The sequence below is a fragment of the Lathyrus oleraceus genome, chromosome 1 (genome assembly GCF_024323335.1).
Source record: "Lathyrus oleraceus cultivar Zhongwan6 chromosome 1, CAAS_Psat_ZW6_1.0, whole genome shotgun sequence".
Classification (NCBI taxonomy): domain Eukaryota; kingdom Viridiplantae; phylum Streptophyta; class Magnoliopsida; order Fabales; family Fabaceae; genus Lathyrus; species Lathyrus oleraceus.
Window position 1 is genome coordinate 346,106,216 of NC_066579.1, and position 22,573 is coordinate 346,128,788.

Below are 22,573 nucleotides of genomic sequence, written 5' to 3' on the forward strand. Positions count from 1 at the left end.
ATAAGTGTATGATCTCAGGCTTAAAAGAGAAAAAAAGTGATCAAATGAATGAAAAATGTTTTCCCTCTAAGTAAGATGACCCTCACCCGGTCATTTAACCCAACGGTAACTATTATTTGAGCCAAAGTGCGAAAAATAAATAAATAAATAATGATGAGATCATAGTCACTAACAAATTATCTTGCTATGAATGTGAAAGGATAAAGAGCTTAATGTGATTGCGTCGAAATGAAAAAGGATAAAAAGAAGGATTAGTAGGGTAAGCTTAGGCATGATGACATGATTTAGATTGGTTTGTATGCTTATGGTTGCACTATTGTGACTATGTATTCAAACAATGCCCTTAGTGTGGAAGTTAGTATTGTTGATGCAATTTTTGACCAAAGTAGAGTTTATAGACTAGAATGAGTATCCGAATGCAACTGTGTCTTTCAAGAGTCTTGATATTGTATGTTGCAAAGATTTTACAAAACTTTTTATTCATGTACGTGACATTTGCTTGAGGACAAGCAAAGGTTTAAGTATGAGGGAGTTTGATAACGCGAGAACATATCGTATATTTGGCTTAATATGCATTGCTTTTTACTTGATTAACACTTATTATTATGTAGTATTTTATGTTTATTTCGGGTATTTATCGAATAAGAGATGTATAGGCAAGCAAAGTGGAAAATAGCAAAAAGGGAAGAAAAAGAGAAGAAAATGGAGAAAAATAGAAAGCATGGCGCTCACCACACCAAATGAATGGTGGCCCCCACCACTTAGATGTGTGGAGCTCGCCACGTGGCCTTAGGAAGTGGTGGCGCCCACCTCACACAATGTGGCGCCCGCCACAAAGCTTGGATGCGTGACGCCCATCTCGCAAAAGGTGGCGCCCGCCATGCAGACCACATTAGGGTTGTGGCAGTCACCATCAACCCGGTCTTCCTTATTCCACTTTACACTTTTAGCCACGACCTCCTCTTACTTTTTCAACTAACCAATGCTACAATTAGGGAGAGTGGGGAGTATATATGGGAAGGTCAGTTTTCACGAAGAGGAGTGCATTTTTTTCCAGTCAAATTTTGTTGTTAGATTTTCTTAGGCAGTTTCCTACTTTGTAAAAGAAATAGACTCTCCACATCGGGGACTATTACAATTATTGTTTAAGCATCTGAATTTGATTGTAACGGTGTACTCGATTGCCAAAGCGTGCCAGCATTGTTTATTTTGAAGAATCATTATTCATTCCAAGTTCTCGATTTATATTCCAAATTTTATTTTAATTTCCATTTTAATTACTTATGCCTTATTGTATGCTTAATTGTCTGAATATCATGTCTGTTACCGGATCCATAACCGGCTAAACCCCTAGGTATCAGTATGTAAAGACCTTCGAAACGACGAGATTCGTAAATAATTGGTGTTGGCTTTTATAAAATATTATTTTCCGGTTTTAGTTTCTTGTTTATTCAAAATTATTTTTCGCACGAGAGTACAAAGCAATCAAAGGTTACGGTCAATAAGAACGAGAGTGTGAGACTTTGACCGGATAACTGAAATTAGGCATTAATCCTAAACACAGCGAGAGCGCTTTAGGATTAATTAGACTTTATTCATTTTCAAAAATTACTTTTAAATTCATAATGAGACCGCGAGAACCAAACATTCTGGTTTAAGAGTATGATCAGAGTCAATAAAAACGAGAGTGTGAGACAAAGTTCTTTTTATAAATAATTTCTACTGAAGAATATTTTGATCTTTAAGATTACGCCAACTATCTATCGAATCCCCGAAGTTTGATGCGCTACATACCGAGATCCCTTTATTAAATATCATTATTAATATTCTGTTTACGTTATAGTTATTTCTCTTCATCCCTTCAATTTTAGAAACATCCTCAGCCTTAGATTTACATAGTAACATTAGACAACGATACGTTCGATTATTAGTCCTTTTGGGTTCGATAATCTTTAAAACTACGCGATACGACTTGCAGTCACGATTCCCGTAAACTTACCAAGTCGCGATCAATCACATCAAGGTTGATAGTGTACTTCTCATAGGTAAGAGTATTCATCAAATGATCATAAGAGTCATAAGAATATGGGAACGAGCACATTAAGATAATTGTTATATCTTCGTCATCAATCTTCACCTTAGGTCTCCCCAGATCGGTGCTAATGTTGTTAAAGAAATTGACATAATTAGATCCTTCGGGCATCTTCAAATTATATAGCCTCAAATTATATAGCCGCTACTTTGAAAACAATCTGTTCATAAACTTTAACATATATATATATATATATATATATATATATATAATATATTATATATATATATATATATATATATATATACAGCGACGGAGTCTGAAATTTGATCCAGGGTGCAAACTTTTAATTTTTAATTAATAATTAACATAATATATATTTAAAAAATATATTTTATTCAAAAAATTACACATCCCACTTTACAATTGTGTTCTACACGTTTGGTGTGAAAGTATTGAAGAATCAACTCATTGTTAATTCTATCGAACGTCTTTCATCGGTATGTAAGTTCATACACCGAGTATTAGCTAATGTTATCTGAGTTTAACTCTCACACAAAATATTAGTAAACAAAGTAAGTAAGGGAGAAAACCACTTACACATGGAAACACCTGAACCCAACACTCAACCTATTACTACTACTTCTTCTTTATCTCTCCCTAAACTCTGTAAAAAGATAAATTCTCATAAAATAGAAAACCTTATTGAGTATTCTCATGTTCCAGAAGATGCTCAAATTTCCGAAATAATACCTCCTCTATTAAGTCTGTACAACATCTTCAAAAGACAAAGAAGTGTTACCAGATCCATCCGAAATCTTATCTCTATAAACCGCCCTCATATGAAAGAATATGTTCAGTCGTCTAGACTAGACCAATGTAGCTTAAGAGCTACGAACCAGGAGCAGTACATAGATTTGGAGATTCCCCAGTATCTCATAAATCACTGGAAGACTGAAGGATATACAGCCTTACACTTTGGGGCTGTCAGGCTCATCCTTTCCCTACACGGAAGGAAGAACCAACCTGTCTTTTGCAAAATAGCTCTATTGGACTCGAGCTACCTCCACTATGAAAACGCTGTGATAGGAACTGTTCTCACCATGCTGCATGCAGGGAGTGTCGTCCTTACCATTTTTCCTAATTATAACGTGAGTCTCAGTGATAATACTTTATCCACGAGACTTAAAGTACAGGTTCAAATCACTGGAACTGACCAAGTACCAGAAGCTATGTCAGCCACTCTCCATCACCAGATAATATACCGCTTGCAGAATCACTCGATAGATCTCCCTCTCTCAAGTTGCTCTTCTGATTCACTATTGGTTGTCACCAATAGAGAAGAAGACATACCCTCTATAGTCCAAATTCCGAGAAGAATTACAAGGGAAGAGTTAACTCAACTAATTCCACTTGAATGGATAACCAACTACGAGAGACTTCATGTTGATAGAAGGCCTATCCAATCCCAAGAGGCTACTTTCAGAAGATCTATTGACAAGAGGGTCAAGACGATTTTCAAAAAGCCAGACGAAGAGTCGACCTCAATATCTCCAATCTTCCAGACAATGATGATCCAACCAGTTTTAAAAGAAAACTGGTGTCCTGTCCATGCTGTTACAGCAGAAGGAAAACCCATATACACTGATAAAATAGATGGCCATTTCATCTGGGATGTTGATCCTACAAGATGTGACCCAGATTGTGACTGCTGGATGCACGACAATGATATTGATCGAGATATCATTCTTCCCAAAACAAATAAAAAAGGGAGGTGTAAACCCTCTCCACCTCCTCAAAGAAGATTTGATCCAGACAATGGACCATGGGTAGGAATCCATGGGAAAAAGAAACCCCTCTCTATCTACGAGGAAGGACTAAAAATCCTCAGGAAAGAAAGATTGTTACCACCTGATGATCCAACCCTTGTTACATGGTCACCAACACACCATTGTAAGTCACTACATCCTCCAACTGTCGTCCAACCAATTCCTTGTTTTATGTACTCAGCTGCAACTCCAGAGTACGAACGACAATTTCCTTCCCTGGAAAGGAAAATGGATCCAATCACAGGCAGAACATCTAAACCCTTCATTCATCCCAGTGAAGTCCAGCCTGATGGGAAACTTAAGCCTTTAACTCAAGCTGAAGAAGTGCTAAACTGGCAATCTGAAAACATGGTTTCTCAAAATGAGATTCTCCAAAGCCTTGACAAAAGGGTGGATAAGATTGCTGAGAAAATTGATGAGACAGATGACAATCTCAAAGTTTTATCCCAAAAAATGCAGAAGCACTATAGGAGCTTAAAAGCCCAAGTATCTCAGCTGGATCGTGATTTGCGGCAGATGTTAGAAGAAAGAACTTTTGGCAAAACTTTTGACCAAAAGGAAAGAGAGATCAGAAATCTACAAGGCCAAGTAAAAGAGATAGATGATTTCTTAAGAGCCTTTCATGAAAGAAAGCCCAAGCCTGTTGAAAACTCTTTCTTTGACCCTCCTGCTTTTCCTACATATTTCAAACAACCAGAAAGGCCTTCTCCTTTCTACCCTACCTATGTGTCATCACCACCAGATCAGGTTAGATACATACCCACAGCTATTAGGCCAAAATCTACTAGAACATCAACTCCCTCGACCTCCAAGACAAAAGGCAAAGCTTCCTGCCTAAGCGCCTCATCCTCAGACTCTCAGGATATCCCTGAAACACCTCCTCCAAAAATCCAAAAAGAAGAAGAAACTCCAGATAAAGGTTTCCAAGCCATGACGATCACCAGAAAGTACGAATCTTCCCAAGAAAATCACCACCTTGCTGAAACATCGGCACACAAGGAAGATGAGTCCTCGACAGATAGTGACAATAACTCTGATCAAGAAAGATCTACTGATGAAACACCAGGATCTCTTTCCTCAAGATTAGAATCTGAAGACAACTATATCCCAACACTCTTCATGGCAAATATAAAGGAGGAAGATTCCTTCTTTGAAGAAGAGTCCCCTGAAGAAACCCTGATCCCTGAAAGGACTAAACCAAATGGCGGTCCCTGGTTCACCTTTGATGACATACCACCCAGTCGCTGGAGAAAAAGACTACTTGAATTTGGAGCTTGGCTTGACACCCAGATGATGAAAACAAGTGCAAATATCTATAAGATCATTGAAGAATTTTGCTGTAGGATGACAGGCACAATGAAAGAATGGTATCACAATCTTGGAACCTTCAAACAAGATGAGTTACACCGTTTAGAAACTACAGCTAATGTTCTGGGTGTGCTTCATCGTGAATTTATCGGTGATATGGAGATGTTTGATAGGAAAAACAGACAAGAATTCTTTGAGATGAAGTGTTGTTCCCTCAAAACAAAGGATCTTGACAGACACTATCACAGGATGGCACAGAGATATTATGTCCTTAATGGATATAATGACCCTAGTCTCAAGAATACCTATGTCTCCTCTCTACCACAAGAGCTCCAACCAAAAATCCATAGGATGTTAGCCACAACTCAAAGAGATATCCAAACCATGAGTCTTGGACAAATTCACCAGGTGACACTAGAAGCACTTGAAAAGCTTTGCAGTTTTCATCACCAATTTTCTGAAGTTATAGAACAAAAGTCAAAATTCACATACGCGTGTAGAAAACCCTACCTGGAGATTAAGTGTAAAGACAAAAGGTGTAGCTGTACAATAAAAAAGAAACACCAAAGACAAAAATACACCAAATCTCATAGGACCTTCAAGGGAAAGAAAAGGAAGAATATGAAGTTCTTCAGAAGAAAACCTTTTAGAGGAAAAGGGAAAAATGAGAGATGCTTTATTTGTGGAAAGAAGGGACATTTCTCTAAAGAATGTCCTAATAATACTCATAAAGCCGCAAAACTGATCAACTCTCTTCAACCTTTAGAAGGAGACTTGGAATAACTGTATTCTGAGCAAAGCTCTGCTGACGAAGAAACAATTTTTGCCCTCCAAGACTCTTCGCCTGATGAAGCATCATCTTCGGAGTCGGAAGATGGCAGATATCTCCCTGTTTACTCCTTCAAAGAAATAGGAAGTTCTCTTCCTACTCCACCTCTCCCTTGTGTTGAAGTTCATGTCCTCGCGACTAAGTTTTCACGTCCAAAGAAAGTTATAGCTTACATGGACACTGGGGCCCAGATTACAATGATGAACCCTAGCATTCTCCCAGCAGAATCGTGGGTAACACATGCCGCATACTTTGTAGCAGCAGATGGGAAGGTTTTCAAGACAGATCTAATGACCAAGGAGAAAATAGGAATAAAATTCTTCCCCGACTGCATCGTCTGGACCAGGGTCATTGGCAGTAATCTTCCAAACAAAGATATTGTAGTAGGAATGGATGTCTATTCAGCAGCAAACAGACTTCAAATTCTCCCCACAGGAATCAAGTTCAAAAGAGAATTCAAGCCTTATTCTGGAATATTGAAACTATATTCCTTGTCTAAGATCCCTGCTGGTTATGAAGAAATCAAGTCCAACCTACTCAAACTCTACGCAGACAGCCATGAAGAATTCCGCCATCCGAAACCCCTATGGAAAAATAAGGACTTTTTTGTTCAACTTCCTTTTAAGCTAAATGAAGATATTAATCCAACCAAGGCCACTCATCCAGGAATGAGTCCATCAGATTATTCATTGGCAAGGGAGGAATGCCACCAGCTGCTCAAGCAAGGTCTGATAGAACCCACAAAATCAGAATGGGCTTGTCAAGCATTTTATATGGAGAAAAGATCTGAAAAGTTAAGAGGGAAAAAGAGGCTAGTAATTGATTACAAACCTCTAAATTATTTTCTCAAAGATGATAAATTTCCCATTCCAAAGGCCTCGTCCTTAAATGTTTTCATCAAAGATGCCCAAATCTATTCTAAGTTCGATCTTAAGTCAGGATTTTGGCAATTGGGTATCAATCCAGAGGATCGTTACAAAACAACATTTTGCATTCTGAATGCCCAGTACCAATGGACTGTGTTACCATTTGGGCTTAAAGTTGCGCCGTCACTCTTTCAAAAGGCCATGACAAGAATTTTTGAACCCATTCTCAATAGCATCCTCATCTATATTGATGATGTGTTATTGTTCTCAAAAGATGAAAAGACCCATAAACAATTATTGGGCCGATTCCTTCAAATAACCCAACAACATGGAATAATGCTCTCTGAAAGGAAAAGTCAATTGGGCCAAACAGAGATTGATTTTTTAGGGATGCATTTTTCCCAAGGGAAATACCAACCTCAACCCCATATTGCCCAAGAACTGTTAAACTTTCCTGATGAAAACCTCACTGTCAAACAAATCCAACAATTCCTTGGTATAATTAATTATATCAGAGACTTCCTTCCAAGACTGGCGAAATACACAAGCCCTCTATCACAAATGTTAAAGAAAAACCCCCCACCGTGGGGAACAATACAAACCGAAGCAGTAAAAGCCTTGAAGAAGATCGCACAAACTCCACATGCCCTAAAGATCCCTGGAAATGGGAAAAGATTCCTGCAGACTGATGTCAGTGATCACTATTGGGGAGCAGTTTTGATAGAGGAACTTGAAGGGAAAAGATACTACTGTGGTCATGCCAGTGGCCAATTTAAAGAAGCTAAAAAACACTATCACACTACTTATAAAGAAACTCTTGCCGTAAAAATGGGAATTCAAAAGTTTGACTTCCATCTAAGAGGCTACCAGTTTGAAGTACAGATGGATAATTCATCTTTTCCCAAGATCCTTGAATTTAAAAATAAGATGCCACCGGATCCTCAAACCCTTCACCTCAAAGATTGGTTTTCCAGATATGATTTCTCGGTAAAACACATCAAAGGGACCCAAAATGTGATTCCGGATCTACTATCCCGACCTATGAAACCTATCCAGATTATCACAGCCAAACACACTTTCCCTTTGATTCTTATGGTCAAACCACTACCAGATCATGCATCCACAACCAGAAATCTCCCTCCAGGAATAACAGTCTCCCCTTCACCATCTCAGCTCAAACAATATGCTAGGAACAATCTCTTCTATTACATGACAAAAATCATAAGGAATAAACTCCCTGATCATACTCCTTATTTCCCTGACACACCTTTCCTCCTACCAATTTTAATAAACCCAAATGCCAAATTCACAAAAAACCATTTATGGTATATCTGGTGTGCCACAGTATTATATTATATGCCCGTTCTTATTCCCACTGAAGCCATGTATCAACACCTGATGGATCCCAAAAATCACAAGTCCTTGATTTGGACTACTCTTGAATGGTATTCTCCATTGCAATGGTGGAGGAATTAATTAAAACCAGTCATAGACGAGGTCAAAGAGAGAAGATTAGCCTTAGAAGCTATTAACAAGATCAAGTCTGTTTTCTTTCTACACAGGCCTTATCAGACAGATCCCGAAACAAAGTTACTTAATTGCAAGAGTTATGTTCACTTATGGGAAACAATTGATGATTATCCTCCCAGTCTAAAAATCACTAGGGAATTAATGGAATATGTCAACTGCATCAATCTTTATGACCCAAAGAACTTTGATGATAGTACAACTTGTATAAGTCATGGAACATTCAGAAGACCAGAAGTTGGAGAAAGCTCAACTCAAGCCATACAACAGAATCCGGATTCTCCAATGGAAGCTGAATTCTCAGAAGGACAAGTGGAAGAAGCTAATAGAAAATTGATGGATCACACTTACATGATGGATGACATCTGGCAACATGAGTCATCACGTTATGGAGATTGCTTTTCTGATGAAAACTTATCCGATCAGAACATGTCCCCATCTCATGAACCCATTTTCAAAGACTAGGTGACAAGTGTCCCTTATGGGCCATTAGCATGCTTATGAATAGTATTTTCTCGTCTTTTGTGTAAAAGTAACTCCATTATGTATGCTTTAGATATAAGGGTGTCGGACTTTTGGAAAAGGCATTTCTATAATGCCATGCTTGTAATAGTATTGCTTTTGTCTTTTATGTTCCTCCTTGCCTATAAAAGGAGGGCTCTTGTAAACTATTTTCATCAAGCAATCACAAATAAAAACTCTTTGTGTGTTCAAGAACAACTATGTTCTAAATATCCTTTCTTTCCCCCTGAAAGCTTTAGTTACTATATTCATATCATAATCCCCCACATAGATGCAAGTATGCTCTACACCTGCCTCAACTGAGGATCTTGTGTATCAGAAAACATCTGACCTTCGATCCATACTACGGTCCTTACTATTATGGAATTTCAGTTTTAATTGATAGTCAGTGTTATGCCTATGGTTGGCTATTTGATGACGATTCAGTTGAGACTGAGTTTCATGATATGTGAGGCTCCCGGCCAGTATGGTATCAGAGCCTCGTTAAGGAGAAGGAGTGCATATGGTGTGAATATTAGTAAACAAAGTAAGTAAGGGGTGCATAAGGTGTGAACTTAACCATTGAATAATTTTTTAATCAATGGTTAAGTTCATCAATACTAAAAAATACAAATATTTTTCAAAGTCAGTTGCTTCTGATTTTATAAACGAATTCTAGAGAGAAAAATTAACAAAAACACTTTTCATCCCTATTTTCTATTTTTTATTGATAAATAAAATCTCATCGCTCTTAAACTGAACAAATTCTAAAATTGATTATAAAATAGAACAAACTCTAATGGCCATCAACAATTAAATATTATATATCAAATTAAATAATCCTAAATAATATGCAATTGAACTTAAATTGATAGAATAAATAAATATCACAATTTTTTAAAAGAGTTTAGGATTAGAGAAAATATGAAATATAAAAATAAGTGAAAAATTATTTATTTATATTTTTTTAGTTAATGATGCAAAATAGTGGGTCAAAAAGAAAATTATATATATATATATATATATATATATATATATATATATATATATATATATATATATATATATATAATATATATATATATATATATATATATATATATATATATATATATAATATATATATATATATATATATATATATATATATATATATATATATATAATATATATATATATATATATATATATATATATATATATCACATGTCTTGTTTACTTTATAGGCACAATTAGATATTTTGTTGATGTTGTAATATATATGTTGTCATACTCAACCCTAACAAATTGAACAAATAGCTGGTTGACAAAACGTACCGAATTTGCTCGACAACACAACAATACAAAAACAATACAAAGATTGGATGATAAAACATGCAACCAAACCAAAATTCAACACATCTAATGCTATTAACATTTTCTTCTTTATCTCATATTTATCTCAAAATACTTCAGTTTTCCTCGTTTCCATGAATTATTTCATGTTCTAGTCACCACGTGTCTCAACCCTGGATAACTACGTATATCTGCACAACTCTTTAGATGTGACTCAATTTAGTATACTTAATAAGGCTTATTACGCTAATACAATCTTTAGACAACATGTATTCATCAATATACTTAATATGACAATTTTGTTAATTAGTAAATAAAAACTTAATTAACACGTGAGAATATAATCTTGATATCTAGGCACTGTGCAAGTCCAACGTGGCCATGTTTAGTCTACATCGTCAAAGAAAAGACTCGTATATTTCTGTTATTATTTTTCTCCTTTGAACTAGATTTTAATTATTTAGCTTTACCAAATTTCAAAAGCTCTTGAAAACTTCTATCTAACTTTTCTTTTTTGCATCGAAATAACACTTTTTTCTTCTTATATTTGGCCCACTTCTCTTGATTAAGTGATGCCTTTATGTTTATACGTCAAACGAACATAACTAAAAATGAGTCCAACACGCCTACACAAACTATGTATCAATCACGAATATTTCCAACTCATTCTTCTTTTTTCTTTGTTCATAATTTTCCAACTCATTCTTAACCCCATACTTTATGATTGGCTCATTTCTAATAAAGTTCACACATTATCCTTAAATTATACATTTAATTATTCAATGAAAAAAAAATATAAGTATAAAACAGATAAAGCTCTTATACGTTGACATTGATAATAATCTTAAAAATAAATATATTAATATAATTAAATGTATTGATGCCGTGTTAATGTTAGACATTCACACTTGTCCGACATTAAACATGTTTGTATTTAAATATATTCAAATAAAAACATATTTGAATATATTCATATGTATTGATGTCATGTCAATGTCAGATGTTCGAACTTCTTATATGTCTTTATTTAAATATATTAAGATAAGTTAATATATTCTTATCTGTTGATATTGTGTCGATATCAATATTATATTGACAAATATCCGACATGAAACACGTCTTTATTTAGATATATTTAAAAAGAAATGTAGTTTTATAAAGATGTAATCAATAATAAAGAGAGGGGTGGGTGTTAAGCAATTTCCCATATTGATAGACAAATTAAACTTCCCAAACTTTATAAATGTCATCCACAAGCAACCTCAATAAATGCAAAGCTCATATAATTAAGATTCCTCCATCTTCTACGTCAAACCTTGCCAAACACTCTATAATATAGTCACAAAACCCATTACACATTATTCAATACATTATTTCTTCCAACCATAAATAGTTCTTAATCTTTGTATATAAGAACTCATTGGTGTAGACATAGAAGAAATCCAAGAAGCTTGAAACTAAATCATTGTTGGTAAGAAAAATCGAGAGTACTATTGCGAAAATTCAAAGATGAGCTACACGACGCCAATCGTTAGTAAACTCTATTGTTCAACATCGCAGACGATGTTCGGTGTGAGGAAAAGGCCACACGTGGTGAATGGAGGTGGTTTTGTTGTCACGGATTGTAGTACTCAAAAGGTTGTATTCAAGGTTCATGGCTGTGGTATTCATGGCAAAAAAGATGAGTTGATTCTTAGAGACGGTGATGGAGAAGCTTTGCTTCTCATGCGTCGAAAGGTATATTATTATTATCATGTATCTAAGTTTTATTGAACTTCACATTTTTATATTGTGTGTGTATAAATATTTTATCTCTTGTTTTTTATGATATGAAGGGAGGTATGGTTGAGGCTCTAAGTATTTACAAGAAGTGGAGAGGTTATAGTGTAAACTATGAAGGATTACAGAAACTTATTTTCAGCTTAAAAGAACCTGGAAATTCATGTTTGGTTAAGAATAGAGGAATCAAAATTTCTATTGAGTCAAGTGCGGTTGGAAACAAAGGTTGGGACTTTGAAATTAAGGGCTATTTTCCTGATAAGCATTGCAGCATTGTGGACAATAGAGGCAACATCGTAGCACAGGTAAGACTGTAGTCGCAGACGTAGACACACTTGTCAGAACTTCGTAATGAAACATCGTTTGTTGTTTCGCGCTTAATTGTTTATTTTCTCCTATTTGTATATAGGTTGGGATGAATAAAGAAGTTGAGAAATTGATGGAAAGCAAGGATTTGTATCATGTGGTAGTGAAACCAGGGATGGATCAAGCTTTTGTTTTTGGAGTTATAGCAACTCTTGATTATATTTATGGAGAATCTACATATTGTTAATTAATCCAAAGTAGTGAAGAAGAAGAAGAATATAGCATATGCTATATAGTATGGTTTTGATGTGATTATTTCTATGAAAAATTGGTTCAATTTTCTCCTATCATCATCACATTGATAGTGGTTATTATTTGTAACAAGTAAAGGGAACTTCTTTGTATATTATGGCAAGGATATTAATTGATTTGGTTGTTAATTTGTTGTGTTAAATATTGTTCCTTTCGTTTTGTTGGACAATGATGTGTGTAAAAGTTATATTGTTTATAAACTAGTTTCGAATCTTTCTATGAATTTGAATTGGTGGTGAGTTAGTTAATTTCAAATGCTTTTTGAAATAGAGCATGGCATCTTTGAACAGATTATGCATGTTTCCTTTTGCTTTTTAATATATTTTCTTTATGCTGGTAGAAGTTAATAATGATTTGGTCAAAACTAATATTTAAAAATATATATTTTATTATACACATGTTATATAATATTCTCTATAGACGATTCCATCAAAGGAATAACTAGTTCTATTAGCATAAGCGCATGATGAAGGAATAATAGCTAGATTTTCTTCACTTTACATGGATTATATTATTGCAAAATATGTGATTTTCATATCTAAGTAAACTCAAGTAACACAATGCACGAATTATGCAACAATTCGGCATAGTTCAAAGGCTAAAGTGGTCAAAGCAAGAACACTAGGTCTCAAAATTTTGAAATAAAAAATTAATAAAATTTTGAAGTATAATTTCTATATTGGCCCAAGCCTAGCTGAGCATTCTTCAATCATTTGTTAGATGGAAAAATCACATGATTCCATATCACTTGTCGAACGAGATAGTTGTCTTACAGATGTTTTAAGACTTTTAAATCTCAAATCTTTGCAAATTCGATACTTAGAAAATAGAGTATGATCGGTTTCTTGATTAACAAAAAAAATCACAAAAATAAAAGACAAGAGAAGAGAAAGAATAATCAAAATGATTAAAAATTGAATTCTTGATTCAATTACACATTAGGGAACAATGTTTACAATTGAATCTCAACCACACTACTTTCTCCCTTTGGTTAGGATTATTAGGGATTGATGAAAAAGTGAGAACTAATATGATATTTATAAGAAAACTAAACCACAACTTTCAACTAACATACTAAACATTGGCCCAATAAACTGAGCCAATTCAACATGTTAAGTTAAACAACGAGGTAACATAGTTATGCATGCAAGAACGAACTTCGACTACGGCATGCACATCTTCGACTACTTGTCGAACCATGAAGTTAACCTTGTCGAGGCTAGAATTTGATCCAAATACCACAAATCTCCACATTGGAACAAACTCCACACTAACAAGAGAAAAAATTAGCTTTTATCATGCAACTTTATCAACTACATACAGTGGAAGAACTTGCTACTCGACAATATCTTGGTGATCATATCAGTAGTATTGTCATCAGTCGATACCTTCAGCACTTAGACTTCTCCACACTCGATTATCTCTCTGAAGAAATGCATTCTCACGTCGATGTGCTTGGTTCACTCATGATAGGCTGAACTTTTCGACATATGTATGACACTTTGACTATCACATTTAACAGTGATAACTTGACCTTGAAGTTCCAACTCCTTAGTGAAATCTTCAAGCCATAATGTTTCCTTCACACCTTCTGAAGTGTTATTTTCTAACTTATTTTTACGCCAAACGTAGTGAATAAATATCAAGAAATAAATTTTCTAGAATCCATAAAACCTGCATAATTAGAGTCAAAAAATTCTTCGATTTCAACTTTGTTATCATCACTGTAACACCCTTCTAAAATACCCCAAATATTTAATTAAAATAGCAATATATCAATCAGAGTAATTATGCAATTAAGGGTGTCACACAATCATTTCACACCATTCACCATAATAACTGTCATGCTCTTTTATTAATTCAAAACATAAAGCATTTGCACAATACGCAGCGGATAGAAATCAAATCAATCATGCAGAACATGTAACACATTACATGTAAAATTATTCAACAAGGTAAAACATCCCGTCCCGATGTTACATCTATCAGAGCATGACCCACTAAGGAGACTACACTAGACTCCAAGCACTAGCTTCTACTCAATCACTACTCGTTACCTGAAAAATAGTTGTAAGGGTGAGTTCCTCAATCGATATAATAAGCATTATAAAATATCATGTAATGCTAAGTAAATAACACATTAATCACCCTAATCATATCACACATTCGGTAACGGCACATCAACTCAAATGGCATACTCAATACCAACACAATTCATACTCATACCCAATGCCAACACAAACACACGTATAATATTGGAATACATCCATTCATATTATACGTCATACATACATTATGCAATGAGACTCCATGCATGCGGTACCGACTATTCGTGAACATATAGTTCACCTCACCGATCAAATCCAGATACGGCTACCAAGCCCACTAGTCCCACTCATTTGAGACCTAGTGACTCACTCACTAATTCCTCACCACGGGAATTAGCTACCACCAACTCACTAGTTCCTCACCACGGGAATTAGCTACCACCCCAAGGGCTATGCTATGCACGCTAATCACCTAGCATGCAAACATCAACAACAATCCACAATGATTTACTCACTAATTCCTCACCATGGGAATTAGCTACCACCATAAAGGCCACAATATGCATGCTAATTCACCTAGCAATGCAACATCAACAACAATCCACAATGGACATATGCTCACACTCTAAGCCATAAAACAGTCCATCCACAATTACATACATAATATATACATTCACAATATTATGCATATTTTCACACATCATCAGCATATTTATCACATAATCATATCATGTCATGCCAAATAATTCAATCACAGTATTAGCACACTCTACTAATACCTATCCTACTCAAAACAACGGGAAATAATCCCTACTATATCACACACCAATATAGGCCAATCACCAATTATGTTCACAACATTAAAATATCAATTTTTCCAATTTCCAACAGTGTTAACCGGTTAACGCCCTGGGTTAACCGGTTAACGCAACACAGAACACGCTTTCTGGCAAAACTCAACAGTGTTAACTGGTTAACGCCCTGGGTTAACCGGTTAACGCAGACAGAACATCAATATTTTCACAACTCACAACAGTGTTAACCGGTTAACGCCCTGGGTTAACCGGTTAACGCAAGCAAAACAGCAATACCTCATAATTCCTAACAGTGTTAACCGGTTAACACCCTGGGTTAACCGGTTAACGCAAGACAGAAAGCTGTTCCTGCGCTAACACGAAGCAGAATGCAGAATTCTCTGCATTTTGCCGTTGGAGGACTTCCGGACCTCCGATTCCGATTCCGTAAAAAGCTATACGTTCGGGAAATCACAACTCACACAAATACAGATTCAATTACAGCTTTAACACAACTTATCCAACACAATTTTTCAGCATTCAACATCCCAATTAGGGTCAATTCAACGGTTTATCACTACCCATTACATGTTAACCCATAATACCCATTAAACGACGATAAACCCCCCTTACCTGAGTTAATCCGGCGAATCTTTAAGCTTCGAGCTTTTCTCTTCTCCAACCTTCTTCCTCTTGCTCTGCCTCTTTGCCCTTTTCCTCTTTTTGAGCCGCTTCTCTGTTTTCACGTGAAAACTCTTTTTACCAAAATGGAACTCTTTTTCCTTATTTCCAACTTATATATTTTCCAATAATTATTATTCCAATAATAATAATAATAATAATCCAAAAATTCCAATTATTTAATTAAATTAATAAATATAATATTAACTTAAATTAAATAATTATCTTATTTTTATCGGGGTGTTACAACTCTCCCCCACTAAAAGAGTTTTCGTCCTCAAAAACATACCTCAAGCGAATAACTCCGGATAAGACTCCTTCATCTGATTCTCAAGTTCCCAAGTCACATTGCCACCTGCTGGTCCTCCCCAAGCTACCTTTACCAAAGCAATCTCTTTACCCCGCAACTGCTTCAACTCTCGATCCTCGATCCTCATAGGTGATGTTTCAACAGTCAGGTTATCTCTCACCTGTACATATCTACTTGGACCACATGCGACGGATCATAAATGTACCTCCTCAACTGAGACACATGAAAAACCTCATGCAAATTCGCAAGTGACGGCGGTAAAGCGATACGATAGGCTACCTCCCCTATCCTCTCCAAAATCTGATAAGGACCAATAAATCGAGGTGTCAACTTCTTCGACTTCAAAGCTCGACCAACCCCAGTTATCGGAGTAACACGAAGAAACACATGATCTCCCTCTTGAAACTCAAGTGACTTCCTCCTCTTGTCGTGATAACTCTTCTGACGACTCTGAGCAATCCTCATCTTCTCCTGAATCATCTTAATCTTTTCCGTAGTTTGTTGAACAATCTCCGGTCCAACCACAGCACTCTCACCGGACTCATACCAACATAAAGGTGTCCGACATCTCCTACCATACAAAGCTTCAAACGGTGCCATACCAATGCTCGAATGAAAACTATTGTTGTAGGTAAACTCAATCAAAGGCAAATAACAATCCCAAGCACCTCCCTTTTCCAAAACACAAGCTCTCAAAAGATCCTCCAGTGACTGAATCGTCCTCTCAGTCTGACCATCAGTCTGCGGATGATATGCAGAACTCAATCTCAGCTTAGTTCCCAAAGCCCTCTGCAAACCTTCCCAAAACTTCGATGTAAATCTAGGATCTCTGTCCGAAACAATACTCGACGGAATACCATGCAAACTTACAATTTTCTCAATATACAACTCAGCTAATCTCTCTAATGGATAATCCATTCTGATCGGAATAAAATGAGCCGATTTTGTCAATCTGTCAACAATCACCCAAATAGCTTCAAAATTCTTAATTGTCCTCGGTAAACCAGAAACAAAATCCATACTGATACTGTCCCACTTCCACTCTGGAATAGCCAACGGTTGCATTAGCCCAGACGGCTTCTGATGCTCAATCTTTGACTTCTGACAAGTCAAACAAGAATAAACAAAACTCGCAATTTCTCTTTTCATTCCCGGCCACCAAAATAACTTTTTCAAATCATGATACATCTTCGTAGCCCCAGGATGAATACTCAGGCCACTACGATGTCCTTCCTCAAGAATACTCTTCTTAAGTTCGGTAACATCCGGAATACACACCCGATTACCAAATTTCAAAACACCATTCTCATCAACTCTGAATTCACCACCTTGACCTTGATTCACTAGAGTCAACTTATCAACCAAAAGCACGTCGGATTTCTGACCCTCTCTAATCTCATCCAGAATACCACTCGTTAACTTCAACATTCCCAATTTAACACTATTGCGAGTACTCTCACACACCAAACTCAAGTCTCTAAACTGTTCAATTAAATCCAATTCTTTAACCATTAACATAGACATATGCAATGATTTCCGACTCAATGCATCAGCCACTACGTTTGCTTTACCCGGATGGTAATTCAAACCAAAGTCATAATCCTTCAGAAACTCTAACCATCTCCTCTGTCTCATATTCAGCTCTTTCTGATCAAACAAATACTTTAAACTTTTATGGTCACTGAAAACCTCAAATCTTGACCCATACAAGTAATGCCTCCATAACTTCAGAACAAATACCACGGCTGCCAACTCTAAATCGTGTGTCGGATAGTTCCTCTCATGAACCCTCAGCTGTCTCGAAGCATAAGCTATAACCTGCTTATTCTGCATCAACACACCACCCAAGCCCAACAATGAAGCATCACAGTAAACCTCAAATGATTCCGATGGACTCGGTAATATCAGAATAGGAGCAGTAGTTAACCTTCTCTTTAACTCTTGGAAACCTTCTTCACATTTTGAGTCCCAAACAAACGCTTGCCCCTTTCTAGTCAACATCGTCAACGGTAACGCCAACTTAGAAAATCCCTCGATGAATTTCCTATAATAACCAGCCAAACCAAGAAAACTCCTTATCTCAGAAACTGACTTCGGAGCTTCCCACTTAGATACCGCTTCTATCTTAGACGGATCAACAGCAACACCATCTCTTGAAATCACATGACCAAGAAAACTAACCTCTTCTAACCAAAATTCACACTTTGACAGTTTAGCAAATAACTGCTTTTCTCGTAGGACTCCTAAAACCACTCTCAAATGCTCAGCATGCTCTTCTTCAGATTTTGAATACACCAAAATATCGTCAATAAACACCACAACAAACTGATCTAGGTACGGATGGAAAATCCTATTCATGTACTCCATAAACACTCCAGGCGCATTAGTCACACCAAAAGGCATTACAGAATACTCATAATGTCCATACCTCGTTCTGAAAGCAGTCTTCTGAATATCCTCAGTTTTCACACGTATCTGATGATAACCCGATCTCAAATCTATTTTGCTGAACACACTCGCACCAACCAACTGATCCATCAAATCATCAATCCTCGGCAAAGGATACCGATTCTTGATCGTCACTTTATTCAGTTGCCTGTAGTCCACACACAACCTCATAGTACCTTCTTTCTTCTTAACCAATAACACTGGTGCACCCCACGGTGACACACTCGGACAAATAAATTTCTTATCCAACAGATCTTCCAACTGACTCTTCAATTCAGTTAACTCAACAGCAGACATACGGTACGGAGCCATCGATATCGGCCTAGTACCAGGTACCAAATCAATCGAGAACTCAACTTCACGCTCTGGCGGTAATTCATTCACTTCTTCAGGAAACACATCAGGAAAATCACACACCACAGCTAGATCGCAAATCACCAGTTTATCTTTAGCCTCCAAAGTCGCTAACAGCATAAACAACTCTGCCCCATCTGTTACTGCCTCATTCACCTGCCTTGCTGATAGAAACAAACTCTTTCCTTCCTCAATCTCAGGAAAGATCATAGTCTTATCAAAACAATTGATATAAACTCGGTTAGACACCAACCAGTTCATACCCAGGATAACATCAATCTGCACTAGTGGAAGACACACAAGGTCCATCCCAAAGTCTCTACCAAAAATACTCAAAGGACAATTTAAACAAACTGAAGTAGTAGTCACTGAACCCTTCGCAGGAGTATCAATCACCATACTTCCATGCATCTCAGATATCTCTAACTTAAGTTTCATAGCACAATCCAAAGATATAAAGGAATGAGTAGCACCGGTGTCAATAATAGCTACAAGAGGAAAGCCATTAATATAACACGTACCTCGGATCAAACGATCATCTACAGAAGTCTCAGAACCCAATAAAGCAAAGACCTTGCCTCCCGACTGGTTCTCTCTCTTCGGCTTAGGACACTGTGGACTGATATGACCCACTTCTCCACAGTTGAAACAAGTCACAGTCTTCGACCGACACTCTGCAGCCAAATGACCACCTTTTCCACACTTGAAACACTTCCTCTCAGCACTGGTACACTCATGGACACGATGTCCAGCCTGACCACATCTGTAACACTTAGCAGGGGCACTAGAGTCTCCCCCACTAGGCCTCTTCATTCCACTCTGTCTCTGGAAACCTTTGCCAGCTGCATACGGTTTCCCACGATCATTCTGATTCTTGCCTTTCCTATCAACCCTCTGCTGATAGCTTTCCGCTCTGGCCTTGGTATCCTGTTCAAAAATCCTACAACAGTCAACCAAATCAGAAAACACTCTAATCCGCTGATATCCAATAGCCTGCTTGATCTCGGGACGCAACCCGTTCTCAAACTTCACACATTTCGAAAATTCCCCAGTAGCCTCATCATAGGGAGTGTAATACTTCGACAGCTCTGTGAACTTAGCAGCATACTCAGTAACAGACCGGCTGCCCTGCTTCAATTCCAAGAACTCTATCTCTTTCTTTCCTCTGACATCCTCTGGAAAGTACTTCCTCAGGAATCTCTCTCTGAACACAGCCCAAGTGATCTCAGCATTCCCCGCAGATTCCAACTCAGTACGGGTAGCAATCCACCAGTCATCTGCTTCTTCTGACAGCATATGCGTACCGAACCTGACCTTCTGGTTATCGGCACACTCAGTCACTCGGAAGATCCTCTCGATCTCCTTTAACCACTTCTGAGCGCCATCTGGATCGTATGCTCCCTTGAACATTGGAGGATTGTTCTTCTGGAACTCACTCAGTTGACGAGCAGCTCCCATTCCCACAACATTCGGATTCCCTCCAAGTACTCCAGCTAGCATACCCAGAGCCTCAGCAATCGCAGCATCGTCTCTACCTCTTCCAGCCATCTCTATTCTGAAAACCCAACAAGCTAAAACAATAAGTACGGATAGGGTTACACAACACCTATCACATACAGGGAAACAGAATAATTACGACTCGACCGACTATGCTCTGATACCACTAATGTAACACCCTTCTAAAATACCCCAAATATTTAATTAAAATAGCAATATATCAATCAGAGTAATTATGCAATTAAGAGTGTCACACAATCATTTCACACCATTCACCATAATAACTGTCATGCTCTTTTATTAATTCAAAACATAAAGCATTTGCACAATACGCAGCGGATAGAAATCAAATCAATCATGCAGAACATGTAACACATTACATGTAAAATTATTCAACAAGGTAAAACATCCCGTCCCGATGTTACATCTATCAGAGCATGACCCACTAAGGAGACTACACTAGACTCCAAGCACTAGCTTCTACTCAATCACTGCTCGTTACCTGAAAAATAGTTGTAAGGGTGAGTTCCTCAATCGATATAATAAGCATTATAAAATATCATGTAATGCTAAGTAAATAACACATTAATCACCCTAATCATATCACACATTCGGTAACGGCACATCAACTCAAATGGCATACTCAATACCAACACAATTCATACTCATACCCAATGCCAACACAAACACACGTATAATATTGGAATACATCCATTCATATTATACGTCATACATACATTATGCAATGAGACTCCATGCATGCGGTACCGACTATTCGTGAACATATAGTTCACCTCACCGATCAAATCCAGATACGGCTACCAAGCCCACTAGTCCCACTCATTTGAGACCTAGTGACTCACTCACTAATTCCTCACCACGGGAATTAGCTACCACCAACTCACTAGTTCCTCACCACGGGAATTAGCTACCACCCCAAGGGCTATGCTATGCACGCTAATCACCTAGCATACAAACATCAACAACAATCCACAATGATTTACTCACTAATTCCTCACCATGGGAATTAGCTACCACCATAAAGGCCACAATATACATGCTAATTCACCTAGCAATGCAACATCAACAACAATCCACAATGGACATATGCTCACACTCTAAGCCATAAAACAGTCCATCCACAATTACATACATAATATATACATTCACAACATTATGCATATTTTCACACATCATCAGCATATTTATCACATAATCATATCATGTCATGCCAAATAATTCAATCACAGTATTAGCACACTCTACTAATACCTATCCTACTCAAAACAACGGGAAATAATCCCTACTATATCACACACCGATATAGGCCAATCACCAATTATGTTTACAACATTAAAATATCAATTTTTCCAATTTCCAACAGTGTTAACCGGTTAACGCCCTGGGTTAACCGGTTAACGCAACACAGAACACGCTTTCTGGCAAAACTCAACAGTGTTAACTGGTTAACGCCCTGGGTTAACCGGTTAACGCAGACAGAACAGCAATATTTTCACAACTCACAACAGTGTTAACCGGTTAACGCCCTGGGTTAACCGGTTAACGCAAGCAAAACAGCAATACCTCACAATTCCTAACAGTGTTAACCGGTTAACACCCTGGGTTAATCGGTTAACGCAAGACAGAAAGCTGTTCCTGCGCTAACACGAAGCAGAATGCAGAATTCTCTGCATTTTCCGCCGTTGGAGGACTTCCGGACCTCCGATTCCGATTCCGTAAAAAGCTATACGTTCGGGAAATCACAACTCACACAAATACAGATTCAATTACAGCTTTAACACAACTTATCCAACACA

General features: G+C 37.1%; 1 protein-coding gene across 1 annotated transcript; it reads left to right on the top strand.

Annotated features, from left to right (window-relative positions):
- Window positions 1-11,503: 11,503 nt before the first annotated feature.
- Window positions 11,504-12,847, top strand: LOC127135834 (protein LURP-one-related 6). Its single transcript, XM_051062469.1, has 3 exons — window positions 11,504-11,964; window positions 12,063-12,311; window positions 12,416-12,847. The coding sequence occupies exons 1-3, from the start codon at window positions 11,737-11,739 to the stop codon at window positions 12,557-12,559; spliced, it is 621 nt and encodes a 206-aa protein (XP_050918426.1). The 5' UTR covers window positions 11,504-11,736; the 3' UTR covers window positions 12,560-12,847.
- The last annotated feature ends 9,726 nt before the right edge of the window (window positions 12,848-22,573 follow it).